The sequence below is a fragment of the Apus apus genome, chromosome 4 (genome assembly GCF_020740795.1).
Source record: "Apus apus isolate bApuApu2 chromosome 4, bApuApu2.pri.cur, whole genome shotgun sequence".
Taxonomy (NCBI): Eukaryota; Metazoa; Chordata; class Aves; order Apodiformes; family Apodidae; genus Apus; species Apus apus.
In genome coordinates this window covers 37466051-37487287 of record NC_067285.1, presented here as the reverse complement: position 1 = coordinate 37487287, position 21237 = coordinate 37466051, and the positions used below count along the sequence as shown (strand labels likewise).

The following is a 21237-nucleotide window of genomic DNA, read 5'->3' as shown; positions in this document are numbered from 1 at the left end:
AAGGCATCCTAGAGAGCAGCAACGTACCTCTGCAGTTAAATTTGGCGGTGTCATAATGTCTTTCAGCACATCTAAAAATGAAAAATAGACAAGAGTTCACGACAAGACTCTGAGGCACTCCCAACATCTGTCACACCTTGGAACATACAGATCGACACATGGGAAAATCACATATACCCATCACTTTTATGATTTAAAACTACAGCTAGAGTTAACATGCAGAAAAACTGTTTTGTTGCAGCTGTAAGAAGATGCTCACTAAAATGTCAGTTATTTTACTGAAAAACAATTACTTACCCTATGGTAGTTGTAGTCCATGAGTATGTTTTAGCATCACTCTCAGTGGAGACATTCAAGCAAGTAATGCAATACACTATTATTTTTTAACACTGTAGCATTAACAGCTCCAGCTGCTGGAGCAGCTTTATGCTCCCACACAAGCACTGCAAGCTATGACCTTCATCCAATTGACTCTGACCTCAAAACACATGGCAAGATGCCTCAATGCTCACACGGGTGCTCAGGGTGGTGGGGATCACAAGGACATTTTAAGGACCCTCAGCTAGTGCAACCTAAGCAAGCTTGTCCTCCAGTTGCAAGATCACACATGCAACTGAAAGCACCACTGAGTATTATCCTAGTGATCACATGTATCAAAGCAGATTGTGACAGCACTCTCCAACTTGGCATTTGTTCTTGAAATTAAACTCAAAATAACCAAAAGGTCAGACAGCCAGTCTTCCCCCACACAGACCCTGGAAAATAACACATTTCTGAAGACTTTGGAGTTGCACCCATGTCCATCTCACCACTCTGTCTATATCATTATGCCAGCTAGGAGCACTGCAAACCACACTGTACTAGTCTTGCAGGATTACTTGGCTTGGGACAAACACCAGTAACCAGATAGAAACAATCCCATCAGTAGAGCTCCAACACAACCAAAATGGCATGCTGGAAGGGAGCAGGCTAGCTCAGATGTTGGGGGTAAGAGGAAAGAAGGCAAGTGCATACCCTCTAATTTCCCTGGCAGCTGCTCTCCACAGACAAAATTATTTGTCCTTACACCACTGCAAGTGAAAATGCAGCTCAGAGAGGAAACAGAAACCAACCCTGTCTAGAAACAAGACAACTCCAGGTTGAGACACAACAACTGGGAGCCATTTCAGTAGACAAAACCCACCTAGACCTTCAGTTCTGATTATAACTTGTACACTTGGTAGGGTTCAAGTACCCACACCGGTTTCAGGACTGGTCTGAACTTCTCTTTCCCTAATAGGTAGGTGACAACTGTCACCTCTGGAGCCATACTTTGAGACTGACCTGACACCTTCAGACACAGAACTTTTAAGCTCCCACCTGTGTGACTGCTGCATAAAACTGGAGCTTCTCATGTGCTGTGCTGAGCTCTGCCCACGAGGCTCACACAGCAGGGACAGAGGCAGGTCTGCTGGGGTTGCACACACACTCAGCGCTTCCCTTTCTCTCAATTCCAGAGCCTTCTCCACTCTAGCCTCCGCTAGGGAAGTCTGGCAGTTTTAACAGCTCTGATCACACTGCTGACACTTTCTCTGGGTCAGAACGATACGGCACAGGTTGAGTTAGCAGATGGGACTCAAACACACGTTATCTGCACTCAAGCCTTTGAGAAGAAAGGTTAGATGCAGTATGGAGCCCCAAGGCAGAGACACCATGCCTGGAAAGGCCATCAGCTGTGCTGGGCAAAGCCTGTTCCCAGCTCTTCAGCATCTACTAGGAAGCAAAGCAGTTAACAAAAAGCATCTTACCCAGAAAGTTTCCTTCTTCCTTTTAAAGGAACACCAAGTTCAAAGGTGTAGTAAGAGATGAAAGTCTTCAAAACATTAAAAAACCCACATATGGGCAAAAAAGCCTTCAAATGTTGAAGTCTGAGGGAGTATCAAGTATCATATGGGACAAAAATTAGTTTTCTTGATACCAAGGATAGGAACTGAGCACAGGGAACTCGTTATGCCCTCATGGGAGGACAGTTAAGAGAAATATACTGAAGACAGGATTACAGCAAGGGACGTAATAATTTGGCAGGATGTGAAGTTAGGAGACAGAAGCAGAACATGTTAAAATACAGAGGAATACCGAAGTAGCAGCAAAGGGTTAAAGAAACACATGAAAAAACCAACACAAACAAGAAGCAAAATGAAATTCATTGCTCAAACATTCACTGGAAAGTTAAAAGCCAGAATGGGAGGATGAGGCATAAATGACACCATTTAAGCATCAGATCAGAAAAATCTCTCTGAATCTTTTTAAATAGAACTGCTCGATACACACATTATTATTAACTTAATGTAACAGCTACCTTAAGGGAACTCAAACCCCATGACAGTGTTTGAAATAATTCTGAATATAATCACATAGCTCCTCTGAACTCCCACCTCCTTCTTTTAAACACAGACAATAGGCTGGTTATTTACAAAGGATCAGCTTCATCTGAAGAAATACTGTTCTCCAAAATACCTGAAGGCTGCAATTTCTTCCCATCTCATGACCAAACATTGCAACAATTCACCTAATGATGCCATGTACTTAATGGACAAATTTTGCTTGCCTAAAGACAAAGGGAGAACCTGGTGTCTTTAGCCAGGGATATACAGATTAAAAGCTAAGCTTTCCAAGCTGTGCAGTAATGACTTGAAACTTCATTTGCAACTGATCCATCTTTTGGGAAGAAAACCCACGCAGTTGAAAAGGACATTTTATCCTGCTAAAATTTTCATCCGAGGGTGAATTTTAGCAAGTTTCACTTGTGATTGTTTTGCAGCCAGGAACTAGGAAAATCAATGGGGGGTTCTTGCACTGAAAACTGAAAAATTAAATCTTTATATGAAGGACTTGAAGACAGAAACCCTTTTGCACACCTTGGCAAGTTCTTTCCACAGTTGGAAACACATGTATCAGCAATTTAAATGTCAGAAAGCATTTGTCTCATCACAGCTTTTCTCACTTAAAAACCTGACAATTGTTCCTGGGTAGGGCTGTGGGATTGGCTTTGGCTTTTTGCTAAAGATGAGGTCTCCAGCACACAGCAAAGGGGAAACTTCTCAAGCATCACCTCCCTGAGGAGCTACTTGCTGAGATGCACAGAAGTCTTACTAATCTCTTACTTTCTGACCAAACCTAGAAGTTAACACACAGCAGCCCATTGTTCTACCTGTCACCTCTCAAGCCAATTCAACACAAGCCTCTCAACAAGCCCTGATCCTGTAAGTGATACCAAAGCCACACTTGGCAGAACCTGACAGCTGAACTCTGCCCCGAGAAGCAGGAGGAAATTCACTTATATCTGTCCTGCTCTGCTTTGCTCCTCAAACCAAGCAGAAGCTCCCAGAGGCTGCTAATATAACCACAGTGGTTACATTTTACACAATACAGCTCTCTAGTGCTGAGCTCCAGGCTTCAAAGGAAGATATGCAGAGTTACCTCTTTAGAGAGCTGCACCTACAGGCAGAATGAGCCATCAGCTATTCTGGGGAGCATCGTCCTTCCCACCCCTAAGGGCCACCAAGCCAGTACTTAGTAAAAGGTTAACATTCTGGAGAGCTAAGCTGGAGAAAATAATTTTGTTATTGAACTGTATGACAGGTGTCCAATGTTTTTATTTTAATGCCTAATTTATTTGCAGATCTTTTTCTGTCCCATCCTACCCCAGGCTTTACAGGCAACTTAATACAATAACCAGTACACAATATTTGTGAGCTTCTAGTATCACTTCGTTCCAAGATCAAGAAACAGAGCTGCTTGATGCATAATCCTTCAACTAATCCACAGGCATATTTAGATACTTATTTTTAATGACCGACAGATTACAATGTAATACATTGCTTGGATTTCCATACTAAAGTAATTTTTCCATTAATTGCAGATACTTAGAAACTTATTAACTAAAAAAAAGCCTTAACAGATAAGAGAATCAACAGATCTTCAACTTCAGTTCCTGGGAAAAAACGAGGGGGAGGAAAACCAGGACCTGCTTTCCGACATCAGCTGACGTCACCACATCATTTGTACAACTGAAATTAGCCTGAGCTAACCTATAAAGATGATCAAGGAACAAAACAAAAAAATCCTTTCTGTAACAAGAACAGCTTTATGATTACAAAAGTGAGAAGCAATCACCAATTGATGCAAACCCTTTTTCAAAGTAATGAAGAGGAACAATCAGGGATAGTGAGGAAGCAAACAGAGCCTGGGTACCAACACAGCTAAATGCAAAAAAGAAAAAAAAAAAAAGAAAAAAAGGTAAAAAACCCAGGAAAATAATCATTTGGCAATGTCTTCACTGTGGACATTAATACATTAACAGAAAGCCTGCTGTGAATTACTTTTCACTTTTTAATCACGTGGTACAAGCTCCAGATGGGCTAGATGCCAAGTCATTTAAAAGTGTTCAAGTAATATGAATATACACCAGCATTTCATTTAACCTCGCTCAGCTCCACTAAATGAAGTAACAGTGCTCTCCATCAGGCTTAATTGTTTTAAGAAATGTGCAAAACATCTCTAGCTCTGCTTCAGTACAGCAACAAGCTACTTTCAATCATAAGCTATTTTTAGAACTCAATATTTTGGAAAAACACATCTATAAGGGCATACTTACAGATTGTATATCTTGTAATGGTTTTTATGCTTTGAATCCAAAAACCTTAAGTAGAGGGGGGAAAAAAAAAGACATGTATTAATACCCATTGCAAGAGCAGTGACCTTAATTTGCAGCATCTTTAGAAGCACCATCCAGCATGTTCAGTTCTGCACTGCAAGTCCCAGCTGGCCCTGCAGTGCCTCAAAGCCAAGGAGGCAGCATCTTGCAAACCTCACTCATACAAATAACCCACTAGTATGAATAAGACTACTTGGCAACTTAAGAGACCAAGATCCAACCTGCAACGGAAATGGTTACTGCATGGATCCATCTGCAGTGATTTCTAAGACAGCTGCACATCAAAATATTATTTATTTTTAAAGGAGAAACTACCAATTACACAGGGTATCTGGAAACACTTGCCATTTTATCATCTATGCAAAATATTTTGCCACAGAGGCATTTCCAGTGATAAGAAGGCAGTTAAAATAACTTCTGTATTCCAGTGAGAACAGCCATGATCATTTACTTTACTACCAGGTTTTTCAAATGGCCATTATTTGTCACTGGAGTCTGAGGACAGTGGCCGATCATACTTTGGGTTCAGAAAGGAGGAGAAAGACCACTCCACTCTTTCACACTCGCTTCATTTTCATGCTCACTTTGAAACAAAAACTTCCCATGCAAGTCTCTGAGAGCCAAATTGCAAACATGATTCATCAAAATTGCTGTGATTATATATGATGTGTCACCTGGCAATGTTAAAGAAGAAATAACATACAAATGTTTACACTTAACATCATCAACAGTGTGTATCTGCACATCAGCCAGAAGGAATTTAATTAGCCATGACAGAACATGCTGTTCAAATTGAAAAGAAACACTAGCTGCTAAAATCCTGGAAAGCTCAAGCAAAAACAAGCTCTGGTTATCAGTCATAATATTCCAGAAGAACCTAGAACAACTCTGTGGTTACAGCGATGCGTTAAAAGAACAGATGTGAATGCTCCTGGTGCAACAGTGAGTATGAAATTCCAATTTCACTGGCAAAAATATTCCATGACTCCCACTGGTGCCCTTGTTGGCAGACTTCAAGAGGTGAAGGAAGATGGTGGACATAACCATTTGCTTCAGGAGATGTGCCCCTGGTTGAAAACACCTTGGGGAGCAAGGAGAGGTGACTGCACTCCCACCAGTGACTGCCACAAAGCAAGTATGAGCTTTTATCCAAGTATTTTTCTAAGGACAAGATTCTATCCCAACCTTCTCAAAGCATCAGTCACAGGAGACAGCCAGCAGTCCAGCTCATACTTCTCATACACTATTAGCATTACATTTGTCAGCTATTCAGCAAAGCCCACTGGTGTGTCCTGGCTCAGTACCAATTGCTCCAGAGCTCAAACACATTTAATTTCTGCATAAAAAGCTCTTAAAAAAAAATCCACAATAAAAAGACAGGAGCAAATGAGGGCCTGGGGATTGCAATATACAGAACGCTGCATGATCACTCTTTGTGCATTATTCTCTTGTAAAAATAGGGGGCAACAAATCTAACTACTTTAGCTGCAGTTCCCTACAGCCACTGCATCTTCATTTGAGGTGATCACTACTCCATTTGATGAGAGTGTTTATGGATAACTTAAAAACTATAGCCATTCCCTTTACCTATCTACATATAGCCAATAATCATAGAACCACAGAACTATTTGGGTTAGAATGGACCTTTAAAGGTCATCTAGTTCAACCTCCTGCAGTAAGCAGGGATATCTTTAACTAGATCAGTTTGCTTGGAAGCCCATCAAGCCTGACCTTAAATATCTTCAGGGATGGGGCACCTACCACCTTTCGGGCAACCTGGGCCAATGTCTCACCACCTTCACAGTAATGAACTTCTTCCTAATGTCTAAGCTAAATCTACCCTACTCTAGTTTATGAACATTGCTCCTTGTCCTCTCACTCCCTGCCCTTGTCCAAAGTTCCTCCCCAGCTTTCCTGTAGCCCCTTCAGGTACCAGAATGTGCTCCAAGGTCTTCCCAGAGCCTTCTCCCCTCCAGCCTGAACACCCCAACTCTCTCAGCCTGTCTCTAGAGCAGAGCTGCTCCAGCCCTCGGAACATTTTTGTGGCCCTTCTCTAAAACCACTCCAACAGATCCATGTCCTTCTTGTGTTGAGGGCTCCAGAGCTGGACACAATACAATCTATTTTCCTTCAAACAAAAGCAACTGAAATGGATGCTGTGAATGGAAGAGGGCCTTCAAAGACTACTGCCTACTATTTTTATTTGGACTATTCCTGTGTCACTTACTTGAAGTTCAGCCTTTGCCCCTATCCTACAATTTCCAAAGGTGGAGTCCATCAGGGACTACCTATTTCACATAGCAGATGCAATGCCCAGATCAACTTACTGAAAAGGTGTCTCTGACTGCTGGCACAGAAAGATGGCTAGATAGTTGGAGTGTGTGGGCCAGCAAAAGCTGCTTCTTGTGTGCAAGGATACAATTAGAAACACAACCTCACACCTCTTAGTTCTTACCAGGGACATACACACTCTGCAAGAGTATTTACAGATTGCTCTGCTGAACCTCACAGGTATGACCAGCTCTGGAGAACTGCATTCTCCTCTCTGCTGTGTGACAGAACAACATTGCCTCTGCAAGCCTGGTGAAATCCAGCCTCTGACATTTTCAGGACTATTTGTGGATAGGGAGCTTCGTCACCAAGCGTAAATATGCAAAAATGAGCCCCCTCAAAGTGGTGTGAAGCCAACTGCAGCTGTGCAGGGAAGCTGCTGCCTTAAGGTCAGGGAGTCTCAGTTCTGATTCCCCCTGTGTGGGAACCAAGGAGCTTCTCAACTCATTTCTGTATAAACCTGGATGCAATCAATTACCACTGAAATTCAAGCTGCACTAATTCTGCCTGCCAACGACCAGGAGAAACTTTCTGTGGTGTATCAAACCTTCCTGCCCAGATACACCCACTGCCAACCTCACTGCATAACCATCCCCCTTCCTGCATTATTCCCCCTGCCCCAAACATCAAGTCTCTCAGAGAACTACTGAACTTAGGACCTTGAATGCCCAAGATCTCAAAAGCATCATGTATGACTTCCAAAAACCAGGACACAGGATCCTAAAATCACTGATATTTGGCAGCTTCTGCCAAGTATTTATTTGTTAATACAACCTCTCACACTAAATTCTCCAGGTAGGGTGCTGACTAAAAAAATTAGTGACACTCCTAAAACACTAAGTACACCTTCCAGTTGTAACCAGCTGTTCAGACCAGGTAACTTGGATGTTAAAAATGACAACCTGCAGGTTTTGTGCTATACATCATCACCAGCAATAATTAATTTTAGAAGATTTTCCTCCTCATCCACAATTATTGAACACAGCCAGATATACACACCTTTATCTAAAGTCACTTTTATTTACTATTTTAAATCCAAATTAACTTATCAAGAACTCACTTATGAATTGAAGAAAGGATATGGGCAAATATATTCTGAAATGCCACCAGCTATCTGAGGAGACTGTCATAGAATCATAGGGGTAGGAAGAGACCTCTGAAGATCAAGTCCAACCTCCCTGCTGCAGCAGGAACACCCAGGGTAGATCACACAGTCCATATGGGTCTTGAAAGTCTCCAGAGAAGGAGCCTCCACAACCTCTCTGAGCAGCCTGACCCAGGGCTCTGTCACCCTCACAGGAAAGAAGTTTCTCCTCACGTTGAGGTGGAACTTCCTGTGTTGTCACTTGGTGCCATTTCCCCTTGTCCTATCACAAGACACCACTGAAAAGAGACTGGCCCATCCTTGATACCCCCTTCAGATATTTATAGACATTGATAAGGTCCCCTCTTAGTCTTCTCTTCTCCAGACTAAACAGCCCCAGGTCTCTGTGTCTTTCCTCACATGACAGGTGTCAACTCAACATCCTCATAGCCTCCCTTGGACTCTTTCCAGTATATCCCTGTCCCTCTTGAACTGGGGAGCCCAGAACTGGACCCAACACTCCAGATGGGGTCTTATGAGGGCAGAGTAGAGGGGGAGGAGAACCTCCCTTGACCTGCTGGCCACACTGTTCTTAATACATCCCAAGATACTATTGGCTCTCTTGGCCACAAGGGCACATTGCTGCCCCATGGATAACCTGTTGTCCACCAGGACCCCAAGGTCCTTCTCCATGGGGCTGCTTTCTAGCAGGGCAACCCCTCATCTATATCGGTGCATGTCATTTTTTCATGGTCAACATTATGAACACAGTCATGGAAGATCATCTTTCTAAAATCACACAAGCTCTTACTCCAACAATTTACTGTAGTTGATTTTTCACACTCACAAGCAAATCACACACATTTGACATCAACCCACAACAGCAGCCTGGCCTAGAATTCTTGAAAACATCATTTCTATTGCTTCCAATATTTTTCAAGAAAGCTAATACGGCAACATCTATGAGATGCAAAGATCTTGCCATATCTATGAGACAGAACACAGATCCTTTCCTCAGCTCAATATAAATGAGTGCAGAAAAGAATACTTAAGGAGAAGAAAAATCAAGCCTTACCTTACTACATCATCAATGTTGTTCCGGTATACTCCTTCAAGCCTTTCCGCAGGAAAACCCATAGCAATTATGTTTGGATAAATATCTGAATATGCAAGTTATGGAAACATTTGGGAAGCATGTAAAATTTCTACAACAGCATTAAATGGACATTAAAGGTTTAACTGTATCAAAGTCGAAGCAACAACCAACTGACTTCCATATGCAAATGATTCAGCTTTATATATGCAGAAATAAGGGATCTTTTCAAAAAAAAAGCTGATAAAAAGGCTGTGGGGGGGGGAGAAATAATCAGGAGGGAAACTTCTGAAAGCATAGTACTTGGACCATAGCCACAGAAATATCTCTGTAACTTATCAGAAGTCCATGCTATTGGGCAGCCAATGGTTAATTAACACCCATTAGGAAGGCAATCCAGTAGAACAGCAGAGTCAAATAATCCACTTCTCTCACACATCACCTCACTGCAAACCCACAGATGCTATGTACTGGTCTTTTTTTTTTCTACAGTTTGGGTGTCATATGAAATCCAATGGGAAACCATTAAAATAGTCTTCTGTGACTGAATAGCAAAATGTTCCAAATTAAAACCCACGTTTGAGTCCCCATTAATCCTAAAATAGGTATAACCAGGCACAACAGCAGGACAAACGGAAAACAGTGTGTTTCAGGCATGCAAGCCCTGGCAAGAATACATAAACTCATGTTTTTACCACTTTCCATGATTTCTACATAACAGACCCCTATAGCAGCTAAGGCAGCTCTGAAAGCCTAAATGCAGGGTACTGCAACAGATGGGAATCCACAGATCTGAAAAGGATTATCTATCTTGTTTATTAAAAACAAATATCATTCCCCCCTTCTGGAAAAATACTCTAGTCTCTTTTTCTGAACTACCTGTAACTCACTTGCCAAATACCATCTGAGATACAGAACACAGGAACAGCAAAAAGGAAAAAGACCAAATGAGAAAATTCTGTTATATCTAGAGCCAATGGAGTAAAGAATTCACAACAAATTGGTAGAAAATTACTCCTATTTATTTTCCTGGTGGTGCAATGATAAATGTTTGGGGTTTGTTTTGGTTTTTTTTAACTGAACTCAAGAGAATAAAGTATTCCCAAGTTTTAAACATTGTTAGAAATGATCACGCAGTGAAGAAGCTTCGCTGAAAAGCAAAACAGAAATGAAACTAGCAGCTCAAAAACAGACCATACCCTAGTGCATTAACATACTCCTCCTCAAGCTAATTTTAGAAGGAGTAAGAACAAAGCATGGTATGTTTGAAGTTGGCCCTGCTTTAAACAAGGGGGCTGAAATGGGTGATTTCCAGAGGTCCTTTTCAACCTCAACTATTCCACAATTGTAAGAATCGGTTTTATTTTTATGGTTAAAACATAACAAAGCTCCAAAGGGTAACCACTGAATGGAAGACATTGCAGCAGCTTCCAAGATATTAATATTCCAGTTTCTTCAAGAAAAGCCTGAAGTAGGATACAAACCACTTCTTCCTTGCAGAATTCCCACAAGCCCAGGTCCTCACAGGGAAGCAGCACTGAACAAGTTCTGCATTTACACAGTTAACTACAGGACTTCAGAAAAACATTACCAACTGAATACACGGAAATCATGTTTTCTACTCTCATAAAAAGAATTAGCATTGACTCTGTTGTAATCTGAGTATTAATAGACATTGGTCTGCTTGGACTATTCAAAAGATGATTTATGCAGACAATGAGAAAAATAGGAAAGCTTTTAAGAAATCCAGTATCTGCAGCTGCCTTAAACACAGACACTGAAAGGGGTTCACACCCCTAGAAAAAGCTTATCCTGAAAAAAAAAAATAATTAGGCTGCTTAACTTTCAGAGCTTGTGCTATCTTCAGGTACTGTCAAAACACATAAAACTTAAACTTTGAACTTCACTCTGAATGTATTTGACTTCCCAAGCAGTCCACACCTCTTTGTTAAATTAACAAAAGGTGCTACATAATTAGCAAAGTATTTACTATTTTATCAGTTACTACTTACAATAAGGTGAAGAAACTGGTTATACATCACGTGCAGATGCTCCAAGCCTATTAGCAGTGAATTACCTGACTTTCAGCTAGCACACTCCATCACTCCCTCCTTTTCCTCCTCGATTTCAACCTGATTTTGTCCTACTGCCACACAGCATTTATACTTAAAAAAACCTCCCTCCTGCATCCTGCTCCAAGCGGCAGGGCTATATAATTTACCATGGCAAAATAATCCAGTGTATCAGCCTGCTTTCCACAGCACTTCTCCACAGAAGAAAAGCATTCATGCTAACAACTGAGGTAAAATCTATTCATTTAGACAAACCACATCAAACCAAAACTCAGCGTCAACTGCAGTATCACTCAGGAGACAGATGCCCAAACTTTGCCAAATTCCCACGTAACTTGCTCAAATTTCTATTTGCAACTGTGAGCTTTACTATCTTTTTTTTTCAAGCTTCAGCCTGCAGTTTACGCTCAGATGCTTTCCTTCTGCTGCTGGCTTCTCCTCTCTGAGAGGCTAAGAAATGAGATACTTTCCAGGAGTCCCAGCTGGTGCAGGATGGAAGGGAAGCAGACAGACACCCCGAGTGAAGGGAACAGAACATCTTAACAGCAGTGTCGTTTGCAGGCTCACAGCCTTTTCCAAACACCAAAGCCTCAAAACACACAGGCAGAGAGAGATAAAAAGTTCCAAAATAACTGTGGCAGTCTCACACTTTTGGGAAGCACCATCCCCTTTTGGCTCCTGCATCTCATGTGGGCCCTCTCCCCTCCCTTGCTCCTCAAGGGTGATGCACGAGTGGTACATGATCAGCTCACATGGGTTTCTTCTTTAAAATAGAATCGTATCACAGACTGGTTTGGGCTGGAAGGGACCTTCAAGACCATCAAAGTCCCAACCCCCTGCACGAGCAGGGACACCTCCCACTAGACCAGGTTGCTCCAGGCCCCATCCAACCTGGCCTTGAACACTGCCAGTGATGAGGCCTCTACATAATGCTTAACTGTGCATCATTACAGGTGCATTTCAAAAACAAGAGCTGCAAAAGCTGTTCCACAATATACCAGGAAGTAAAAAAAAAAAAAAAAAGGAAAAATACCTAGAATAGGGGTAAGAAAAAAAAGTGCTAATCAATTTACTGATGCTGGTTCAATCCAAGTGTTGTATGCTCTGGGATTTTGCAACCTGATAGCACAAAAACTGAAGTGTTCTGAAAAACAAACATCCAGCAGTGAAGCTGGGGTGGGGGCTGTATCAGAAAAACATTATTGTTTTTTAAAGAGGCAAGCCTATTTCTCCCCCACCTAAATATAAACATCCTGAAGTACCTGACTTATTATCTCGAAGTATTAGACTGGAATGCAATTCACACACCACTGCTGACTCACTCTTCAGTCTGTAACAGCTCTGGTGTGAAAGAACACGGGCCATGGGCAAGCAAAGGACACCAGACACCCTTCCAGGGCACAAGTGCTGGCTCCACCAGCCCCCAACAAAAGCAAGTGACAACTACATGCATCTGTATCACTGCTGAAGATGATTCTCTGTCTCTTTAGTCTGCTCCTGACAGGCATGCTGAAGCAGCACCTTGCTTTGAAACTCTTGCAACTGCCTCTTGCTTTCAGGAGCAACATAAGGTGGAAGAACAGAGGGGAAGGGCTGCTGCTGTTTGCACAGATAATCCCCATCTCTGAGAAGAAATAGCAGTTTCATCACTGCATGGAAAAAACTGCCATGAAAAGCTCTTCCACCTTTTCCTCTCCTGCAAAAAGCTGCCCCAAGATCTGCAGCAAGTAGGTAGTGAGATGGTACTCGCCTGATTTTTTCCTGATGCTGGGGAAGGAAACATTCCTCCCTGGGGACAGCTTGTGGTCACTGCACAGAAGGGTGCAGAGCCAAGCCAGTTACAGAAGAACTGTCCACCAACCATCATCTCCAGCATGTCCATCCAGCCATGTCCAACACTTCAGAGACACTGCTTTTGACCCCTCAGTTAATTTAACACTGATTTCCAAAATCAAAATTAAGATACTCCTTACCCAGACAAGATTTCTTACAAAGGAGCTTGGCAGCTGGGCTTACATTCAAAGCAGGAATTCTGAGTCATCACGAAATTGGTAATGATACTGATAATTTTAGAAACCTGGGATAACCAACCATTTAAAACATGCAACAAAACTTCATTATCAATTCCAAGCTGGTTTGTTTTGGTTTGTTGGTTTTTTTTTAAGACATGCAAATGAAAGTGGAAAAAGCCTCAGCCATTTATTGAGGCAGTTCTACAAAGTTTATCAAAAAGTCAAACCAAACCATTCTAACTACCAGCACTTGAAATGGGCTTTCCAAAAAATGTTAAATGGTTAGACCCAGCCATATTTTGCAAAGTAGTTCTTTCCTAAGAAACCCATTCTCAGAAACAGCTTCAACAGCTTTTAAAGCACTCATTCCTTTCTCAGTCTTGTCAATATCAAGGCCAGGATTTTAGTGATCACAATGACACAAAAAAAATAAGGACATGAGACAAACTCATAACACACAAAATGCCACCTTCAAGGTTCAGACTTCTTACTACCAACAGAACTTCAGCTTTCATATGAAGAAAACACTCTGCTACACCCAAGGAACCTTAAACTCAAAGCAGCCAGTAATTTGCTTAAGTTCCCAATGCCACAAATACTGAAGACACAACGAAGCAAATAATCCATCCACCACTTTAGAAATGCTTTTGCTCTAATGCTGCTCATAGGTTTAACATTCCCACTTGCTAAAGGTAATAGTCTTTCCAGCCACTATGACAAAAATCCCATATCATTACGCAGATCAGCAGTTACAATCACTTTAAAAAAATAGCTGTCTATACACTCGTATTATGTCAAGACCATATTAAAGAATATGCAGTACTTTGAATTTTACATACACGTAGATAAAAAAGTAACTTACTCAAGTTGGTCCTCTAGCTGATTCTGCTCACAACTTCAGCCTTTTTCCTAACAATGGAAGGTGGCCAAAAAAGCATACCGAAATATTTACCAATTCTTAAGTTCTTAAGCAGCCACAAGGAAGTTGCAAAAATAGACAGCTATAGCCTTTCCTGCAATGATCAACATTCTCAATATCTACAACGTGAGTCACTAGAATTTCAGTCATTTTATGAAGTCTTATTTCAAACAACTTAATCCCTTCTCCTCACTCCCCTCATGAAGGCAGCTATAGCAGAAAAACAGAAAGCCAAGGATTTAATCTTCCTATTTTATTCAGCATGCTAGAGCACGCTCTGCTTCAGCATTTACATATAGTTTTACTTTTTATACCCAACACTGATGACAGATTTTACATCAAAGTGCAAATAAAAAACAACTTTAAAACTATTAGCCCTTCACAATCCAAGGCTCCAGGAAGACCTGCCAGGCATAAGACTGTCTCTCTTTAAAAAGGAAATTTTCAAAAAGCTGAGTGTTCCTGAAGCTGTGAATGATGGTCACTGTTCAAGTCATGCTTTGGAACTATCAACTTACTACAAAACCTGAACCTGACATCTGCAAGTAAAAGGACAACAGTCAGTTTTCCCAACCCTCAGTTTTCAGCTTTCAAATATGAATCTTATTTAACAAAGAACAGATTTAAACTGGCCTGAAAAATGTTCCACAGCTGCCAGGAATGCAAATTTGCACTTCCAGTTCAGGCAAGCAAGGCATGTACTTGCTTTAATCTGCTCCTCAGCAGCCCACTCCTCACTGGTGTGCAAGCTGCTGTCAGCTTTGCTCTACCAAACACCACCCAGCACCCTCCTGGCTGTGACCAGCCTCCAGCACAGGCTGGCCAAGCTGTCAACTGCTGAGTCCCATTTGATAGCCACACCAAAGAGCAGAGGAAAAAGGTGACTTTGAAGTCTCCTGAAGTTGCTTTATTGTCTTGTTTGTCTGCAATTTCCAGGAACTCTGACTTCAGTAACCATGCAGCGTGGTCTAGCAGCACATCTGGCCCCACCAGCCATGAAATGCAACTGTGCTAACCTCAGGCCCTTTAACTCCAGCTTAAACAAGTCTGTGTAGCAGCAGTAAGAAAAAAACAAACCTGCTCTTGCTGCTCAACAGCTTGACAGCCTGAAGCTACAGGGGGAGTGTTACAAGAAGTGTCCACACTCCATCCTCAAACAGATTTAAGAGCCCTGACAAATGGCCAGGCTCTTATTAGTGCCATTTTCTTGACAGCATCCTTACAAATAAAAAAAGGCAAAGGAAAATATACCCAGCCAAATCTAGAAAAGTTTCTTGGCATATTTACTGTTTAGCCTGTACACATGCATGCCTTTTTTTTCAAATAGGTGGCATTTCCATTAGCCAACATGAAAAGCAAACTAAGTTTACTATTTTTTCTGTGAGTCTGGATAATCAGGAAGTATAGAGGAAATGAACAGGAAGAAAGTTCTTCAGAGCAAAGGAGGATTCCTTGTAGCCAGCCAGCTGCACTTGCCAACTCTACCATCTGTGCCTTAAAGAAGAGACCAACTCAGATGTGGCTGAGAAACATTTTAAGATTTAGAAGAAACGCACTTAACCCCGTAATGCTCAACATTTAAACTACAATCCTTTTTTTTCCTCTTTTTTTTTTTTTCATCTTTCAGCTTAAACCTAGACAAGCAACAAGAAAACTGCAGCTCCTTTGTATCCAGGAGGCAAGCTTGTCCAGATGAGATGATGGGGCTGACAACAGGTCTGGAAGGGAACTCAACTCCTGCAGTGTGAAGAAGTAAATCAGAAGATGCTTGGAGATGATATTGCCAGGTTATCTGGGGAACCATGTACACCCTCAACTCACTTCCATCCCATGGCAGGGCTTTTGGACCTGCTTACTGTATTGCATTTGGGAAATACTCCCAGAGCAAGAGTCTCTCCCTTCATCTGTGAGGTGTATGAAACAGGTCCTGGAGCTCTCAGCCATTTGGAGGCTTTGCTGAACAGCGAAGAGGGTCAAGAAGACCAGAAAAAAACTCCATATATAACCTAAATAATAAGCAGGCACTTTTTTTCCCCCCCAAAACACAGTGTATCAACCTCAAACTTCACAGCATAATTACAAAAAAATGGTAAAAGAGAAGCATGAAAGATGATGATATCTGTTCTATAGTAGTGCTTGTTCTGACAAAGACTGAGAAAAAGATGCTTTAAACTTCCATTTCAACATGGCTTGGAATCACAAATAAAGACAGGAAAGCATGCAGATCATAAAGGAAACATGAGCTTGTTGTGAAGAGCTGCATATCCCTCTAAAATAGCTGACAATGTAGCAGGACCCAAAACCGCTACCCTTCCCATTATGAAAAAAGGCAAGAGCAAAAAGTAGCACAACAAATGATACAACAGCACACTATGTTATTCATCCAGAAGTTGATAGAAAGAACTCTTCACCTGACAAGTCAACTGGGCTTCAACTCCTAATTCAATCCCAAGCCCAGGTCTGCTGCACTGAACAAAACCCTACAATCCCAACAAGTTTCTAAAGATGAAAACATGCAGAGGCCTAGTTAAGAAGGCTTTGTGTTTCTGCTCACACTTTGGAAGAAGCCACATCCCATCTTATCACACCCAGCCTGGCACCCTAACACAGCAGCCAAAGCCGCACCAGTGGCAAGGGGCAACTGCACATGCAAGGCTGAGGGGCTGTCCTCAAGGCACCACATGGACCTTCTCCACAGGAGGCAACGTACACAAGAAGCTTGACTGTGTCATCTAAGTTTGAGATGTACAAAGCGACAAATTTTAACCCACAAACCAAATTTGACATGAACTCTATCAAGCCAGGGTACAGGACCTCCCTAGCACATGTTCTCAGCACACCACCACACTTTGCAGGATCTCCTTGAACTACGCAGCCATGTGTACTTAGGCAGATCCTCAGCCACCCACAGCATAACGTAAGAATTTTATTCAGTCAAAAGAAGTCAGCACAGAGAGTCACTACTTTGATATTTACTGACAGGAAGTGAAAAATGGCTCAGGCTCAACTTTTTGAAGTCTGAAAGGACATCCAAAACTTTCAGAGACAAGGGAATTTAAAACAGCGATTGGGTTAGAGGACAAATATGTCACAATAAAAAGCTTCATAAAACATAAGCTACAAAAACTAGGATTTGTATTAATTTATCAAACCTTAATTTGGGAGTAGGGGGTGATGATCCAGGAGAAGAGCAAGGCAAGTGGCAAAACAAAGCATAAGGCCATCCTAATAAAGCCTTTCTCAACCAATGAAGCCCGAGTAGATAATACTAAATTCACTCTAAAGAGTTGTAGGATTTTCCTTCTCTAAATGTTAGTACAAAAAAAGGACAGTACTTCTCTAACTCACCCACACAAGAAATTAAAGAACAGAAAATAGGCAACTAATTTACTTCTAACCTGATATATACCCAGGCAATGCAACAAATTAAGCAGAGGCCTCCAAGAAAATTAATCATGCAATTAAAAGCTATTATACTACAGCTCCACGAAGGCAGAATTAAGTTTATAAATATATTTCTTAAGCACTTCACTAGAAAAAATCTGGGTAGTATCAAGCAGTTTTCATGCACTGCTGCACGTTGGGGCTGTGAAGCTGGGAGTTCATCTTTAAAGGGAACAATGCCAGCTTTTGCAGTCGTCATCATCCCAAACACAGAGCAGTTGAGTTTAATTTTTTAGCTGCACAGTCAACTACCATTTGAATCACAGAGCCTACTACTTTACCTATGTCACCTAAAAATCATTATTAAGATAGCCTAGATTTATGCAGCATGATACACAGCCTAATTGCATGATTATTTACTTCCATGCTACAAAATTTCATTTTTTCAGGGCCTCACAGGCAAGATGGTAAACGAGGCAGATGATGCTGAGAGCAGTGGATGCTGGCTTGAATTAGAAACTGGAACAAGGAATTGTTTACATCTGAAATATCAATCTGGAACTAAGAAGCGTCCTAAAACTAAAAGCAATCTGTGAACCCAAAGTAGAGTCAACCACCCATAAAGTACTCATGCTTCAGAAGAGATCCTGCTCTACAGGATGAATGTTCTATGAACGTTCCCAGATTTTCAAATCAATTCTTACATTCTGGAAATCACCATCCCAATAACTGCACAAACACATAGGGCTTCAATCACAAAAAACTTCACAGAAGTGGCAAATCAAAGGAGCCCCCCACTTCCCTAATATTTCAGATGAGGCATCAGGCACATCCAGCAATCACTACTCACAACTCCAGGCTATATCCCATTTACCCCCCTGGAAAAGCTAGGCAATAATTAACCTTCAATAGCCACCCTACATTAGGCACAGCAAATGAATACACATCACATGTAGCTCTGAGTTCCAGATTACTTGCTGGATACTCCAGTTAGGAAGGAGATGGGCTTTAAAAGGGAGTTACTTATGACTAATGACAACAACTTTGGTCTGCAACATAATTAAGGGATTTGACAGAACACAACTATTGTCCCTTAAATCATTTGACAAGAATCACTTTCTCGTTTAAACATGTTGTAAGGGAAGACTCAAGGCTAAGGTACCAGGGGTACAATTTGTCAGCTTATACAGTATTAATGTGGCAATAATATTCATCCATTAAAAATACAGTTTCATTTAAGAAACTATTCCAAGATTCACAAGTGGCAAAAGCAACTCAGTACACAAACTTTTATATAAAGATTTCATCTTTGTAGTTACTGCATTTTGTAGTTTTAGCATGGCTTTACATTTTTTAACATAGTGTTAATAAAACACATTCTCTGTCTTATATTTATTGACCAAACTATAGCAGTTGCTTGCACAACAAAGAGGACTTAGGTGTCCAGATCATCCTACAAAAATGGAAAATAGTCACCTACTATCTGGAAGAAAATTCTGTACTCCTCTACACAGTGTTTTAACTCATCATTTAGCAAAGAGTAGCTTCCTCTACAGCATTCACTGTGCTTCAAAACTTTTTGGTATTTTAAAAAAGAGTTCTTAAAGAAGCTGTAGCACTGGATAGCTCAAGAAACACACATTTTTGGCCCAAGGAAATCTGCTGATCACCAGCCCAGCAGCCACCAAGGCCCAACTAATCTTTCCACGTGTATTATACTGTTGCATAAGCTGCACACTCAAGGCTATATCCTTTCCCAAAATATGCCCTGCCTCATGCAGTCAGTGGAAGTCACATGTAATTATCTTGAGGACAGAAAGGCCCTCCTGACCAGCACAAGTTCCTAGAAAGATGCACTTTCAAAATTCACCAGCGTTCTTCAACAGTCGGGCTGGACCCAGTGTTGACACCTGGCCATGACACCAAGAGGCAAACCATGAGCACACCAGGTGGGATTTTCAGAAGCCTTCAAGGCTGCTCTACCTGTGCTCCCCAACGCCACTGACAAGCCTTAACAGAGGTCATTTCTCAAGGGCCTCAAGTCCCAACACGTCACCAGTCTTATTGTAAAAGATAATAGACTGGTTTGAGTTGGAAGGGACCTTAAACATTACCAAGTTCCACCTCCCCTGCATAGGCAGGGACACCTCCCACCAGACCAGGTTGCTCCAAGCCCCATCCAACCTGCCCTTCAACACTGTCAGGGATGGGGCAGCCACAGCTTCCCTGGGCAACCTGGGCCAGTGTCTCACCACCCTCACAGCAAAGAATTTCCACCTAATGTTTAACCTAAATCTTCCCTCTTCCAGTTTTAAGCCATTACCCCTTGTCCTCTCGCTACATCACCTAGTAAAAAGTCCCTCCCCAGCTTTCTTGTAAGCCCCCTTCAAGTACTGGAAAATAATGAAGATGAACATGAGTTTTTCCTTTAAAAAGGAATGCACAAAACCAGTACCAGCCCTAGTAAAGCTTGCACTTTATTAACAGCAAAGCTTTGGATGTTCTGAAAACCACACACTTAACTAAGCTTACAGATGACCATGAAGATTAGCTTCAGTTGTGTTTTTTCTAAAAGGTCACGATGAAGAAAATTTTAGTGTCCATCTACACAAGCTGTACCCATTCCTTTCCCCACCTTGAAAGGAACATAGCAGAGCTACATGAAACTAAGAACAGTTTGCAGCTTTTGATTTAAAAGTGTGCCCAAGCAGTTATTTTTTAACTTCATGTTTAGCTTGTGCAAACAGTCTCCAGCAACGCTGCACATTGATTACAAACTTCTGATGATGCAAGACGAAGTAGCTCATTAGGAAGCCTGCACTAGATTTAAGCAAGAGCAAAGAGATGAGCTGTCATTTGTCAAGCATCTTTGAAGGCCCCTTCTGAGCAACCACAGGCAAAAAGCAGGGCAGAGAGGGGCTGCAGTTGCTCTGAATGGACACAGGGAGGGTTGCACAAGGGCGCACATGCTTGAATGGTGGGGCTGTGTGTGTAGGCTTCAGCTGTCAAACACCACCACAAACACGCACGTACGGGGGCAATATGTCAAAGAGGGTTTTTCTAGGTTGTGAGGAAAAGTAAGTGACACTGCATGTCCCTAACCCCAGAAAAAAAACCCACACTTGCATCTACCATCACCTTGCTTTCTCCATCTGGACAGTTTAAAAATCTTGACCCTTGGAAGTGCAGAAAGACCATTTTTCCCAGGATCAAACACAGCACAGGGATAACTGAATCACACTTTGAGGAGTTCCCACCCCAGCCAGCACCATGTCACTGCTATCCAGAATCCAGGATTAATTCAGAGCAAAACTGGCACTCATCACCTTGTCCAAAACCCAATATCATCCCAGGCTGCAGAAGCAGAATGAGTCTGTTGGGCTCTCAGCACTGCTAAGTAACAAGGCTTACTCCAGAACAAAGACACACTTCTCCACCAATAAAACACCTTGCCAGTTGGTCTCTTCTAGTCCCTTCTAAATCCTCACCAGCCCTCACTGTCTTTGTGTGCAAGAAAACCTTGTTAAAAATCATCTAACAAACTTCAAGTTTCAAATGAGAACAAGTATTTTAAAAGAATGGCTTTTCCAACTTAGGCTCTATTTTTAAAACAGTATGTACCTCATGCTACTAATTAATTTTCTTT

General features: G+C 41.7%; 1 protein-coding gene across 1 annotated transcript in view; it reads right to left on the bottom strand.

The window, feature by feature from the left end:
• PTEN (phosphatase and tensin homolog) overlaps positions 1-21237 on the bottom strand; it is a 47892-nt gene that overhangs the window by 22070 nt on the left and 4585 nt on the right. The window contains exons 2-4 of the mRNA XM_051617063.1: positions 9187-9271; positions 4637-4681; positions 28-71 (exon numbers count right to left, since the gene is read on the bottom strand). Coding sequence (XP_051473023.1) covers positions 28-71; positions 4637-4681; positions 9187-9271 — 174 coding nt within the window. The remainder of the gene's footprint in view (positions 1-27; positions 72-4636; positions 4682-9186; positions 9272-21237) is intronic.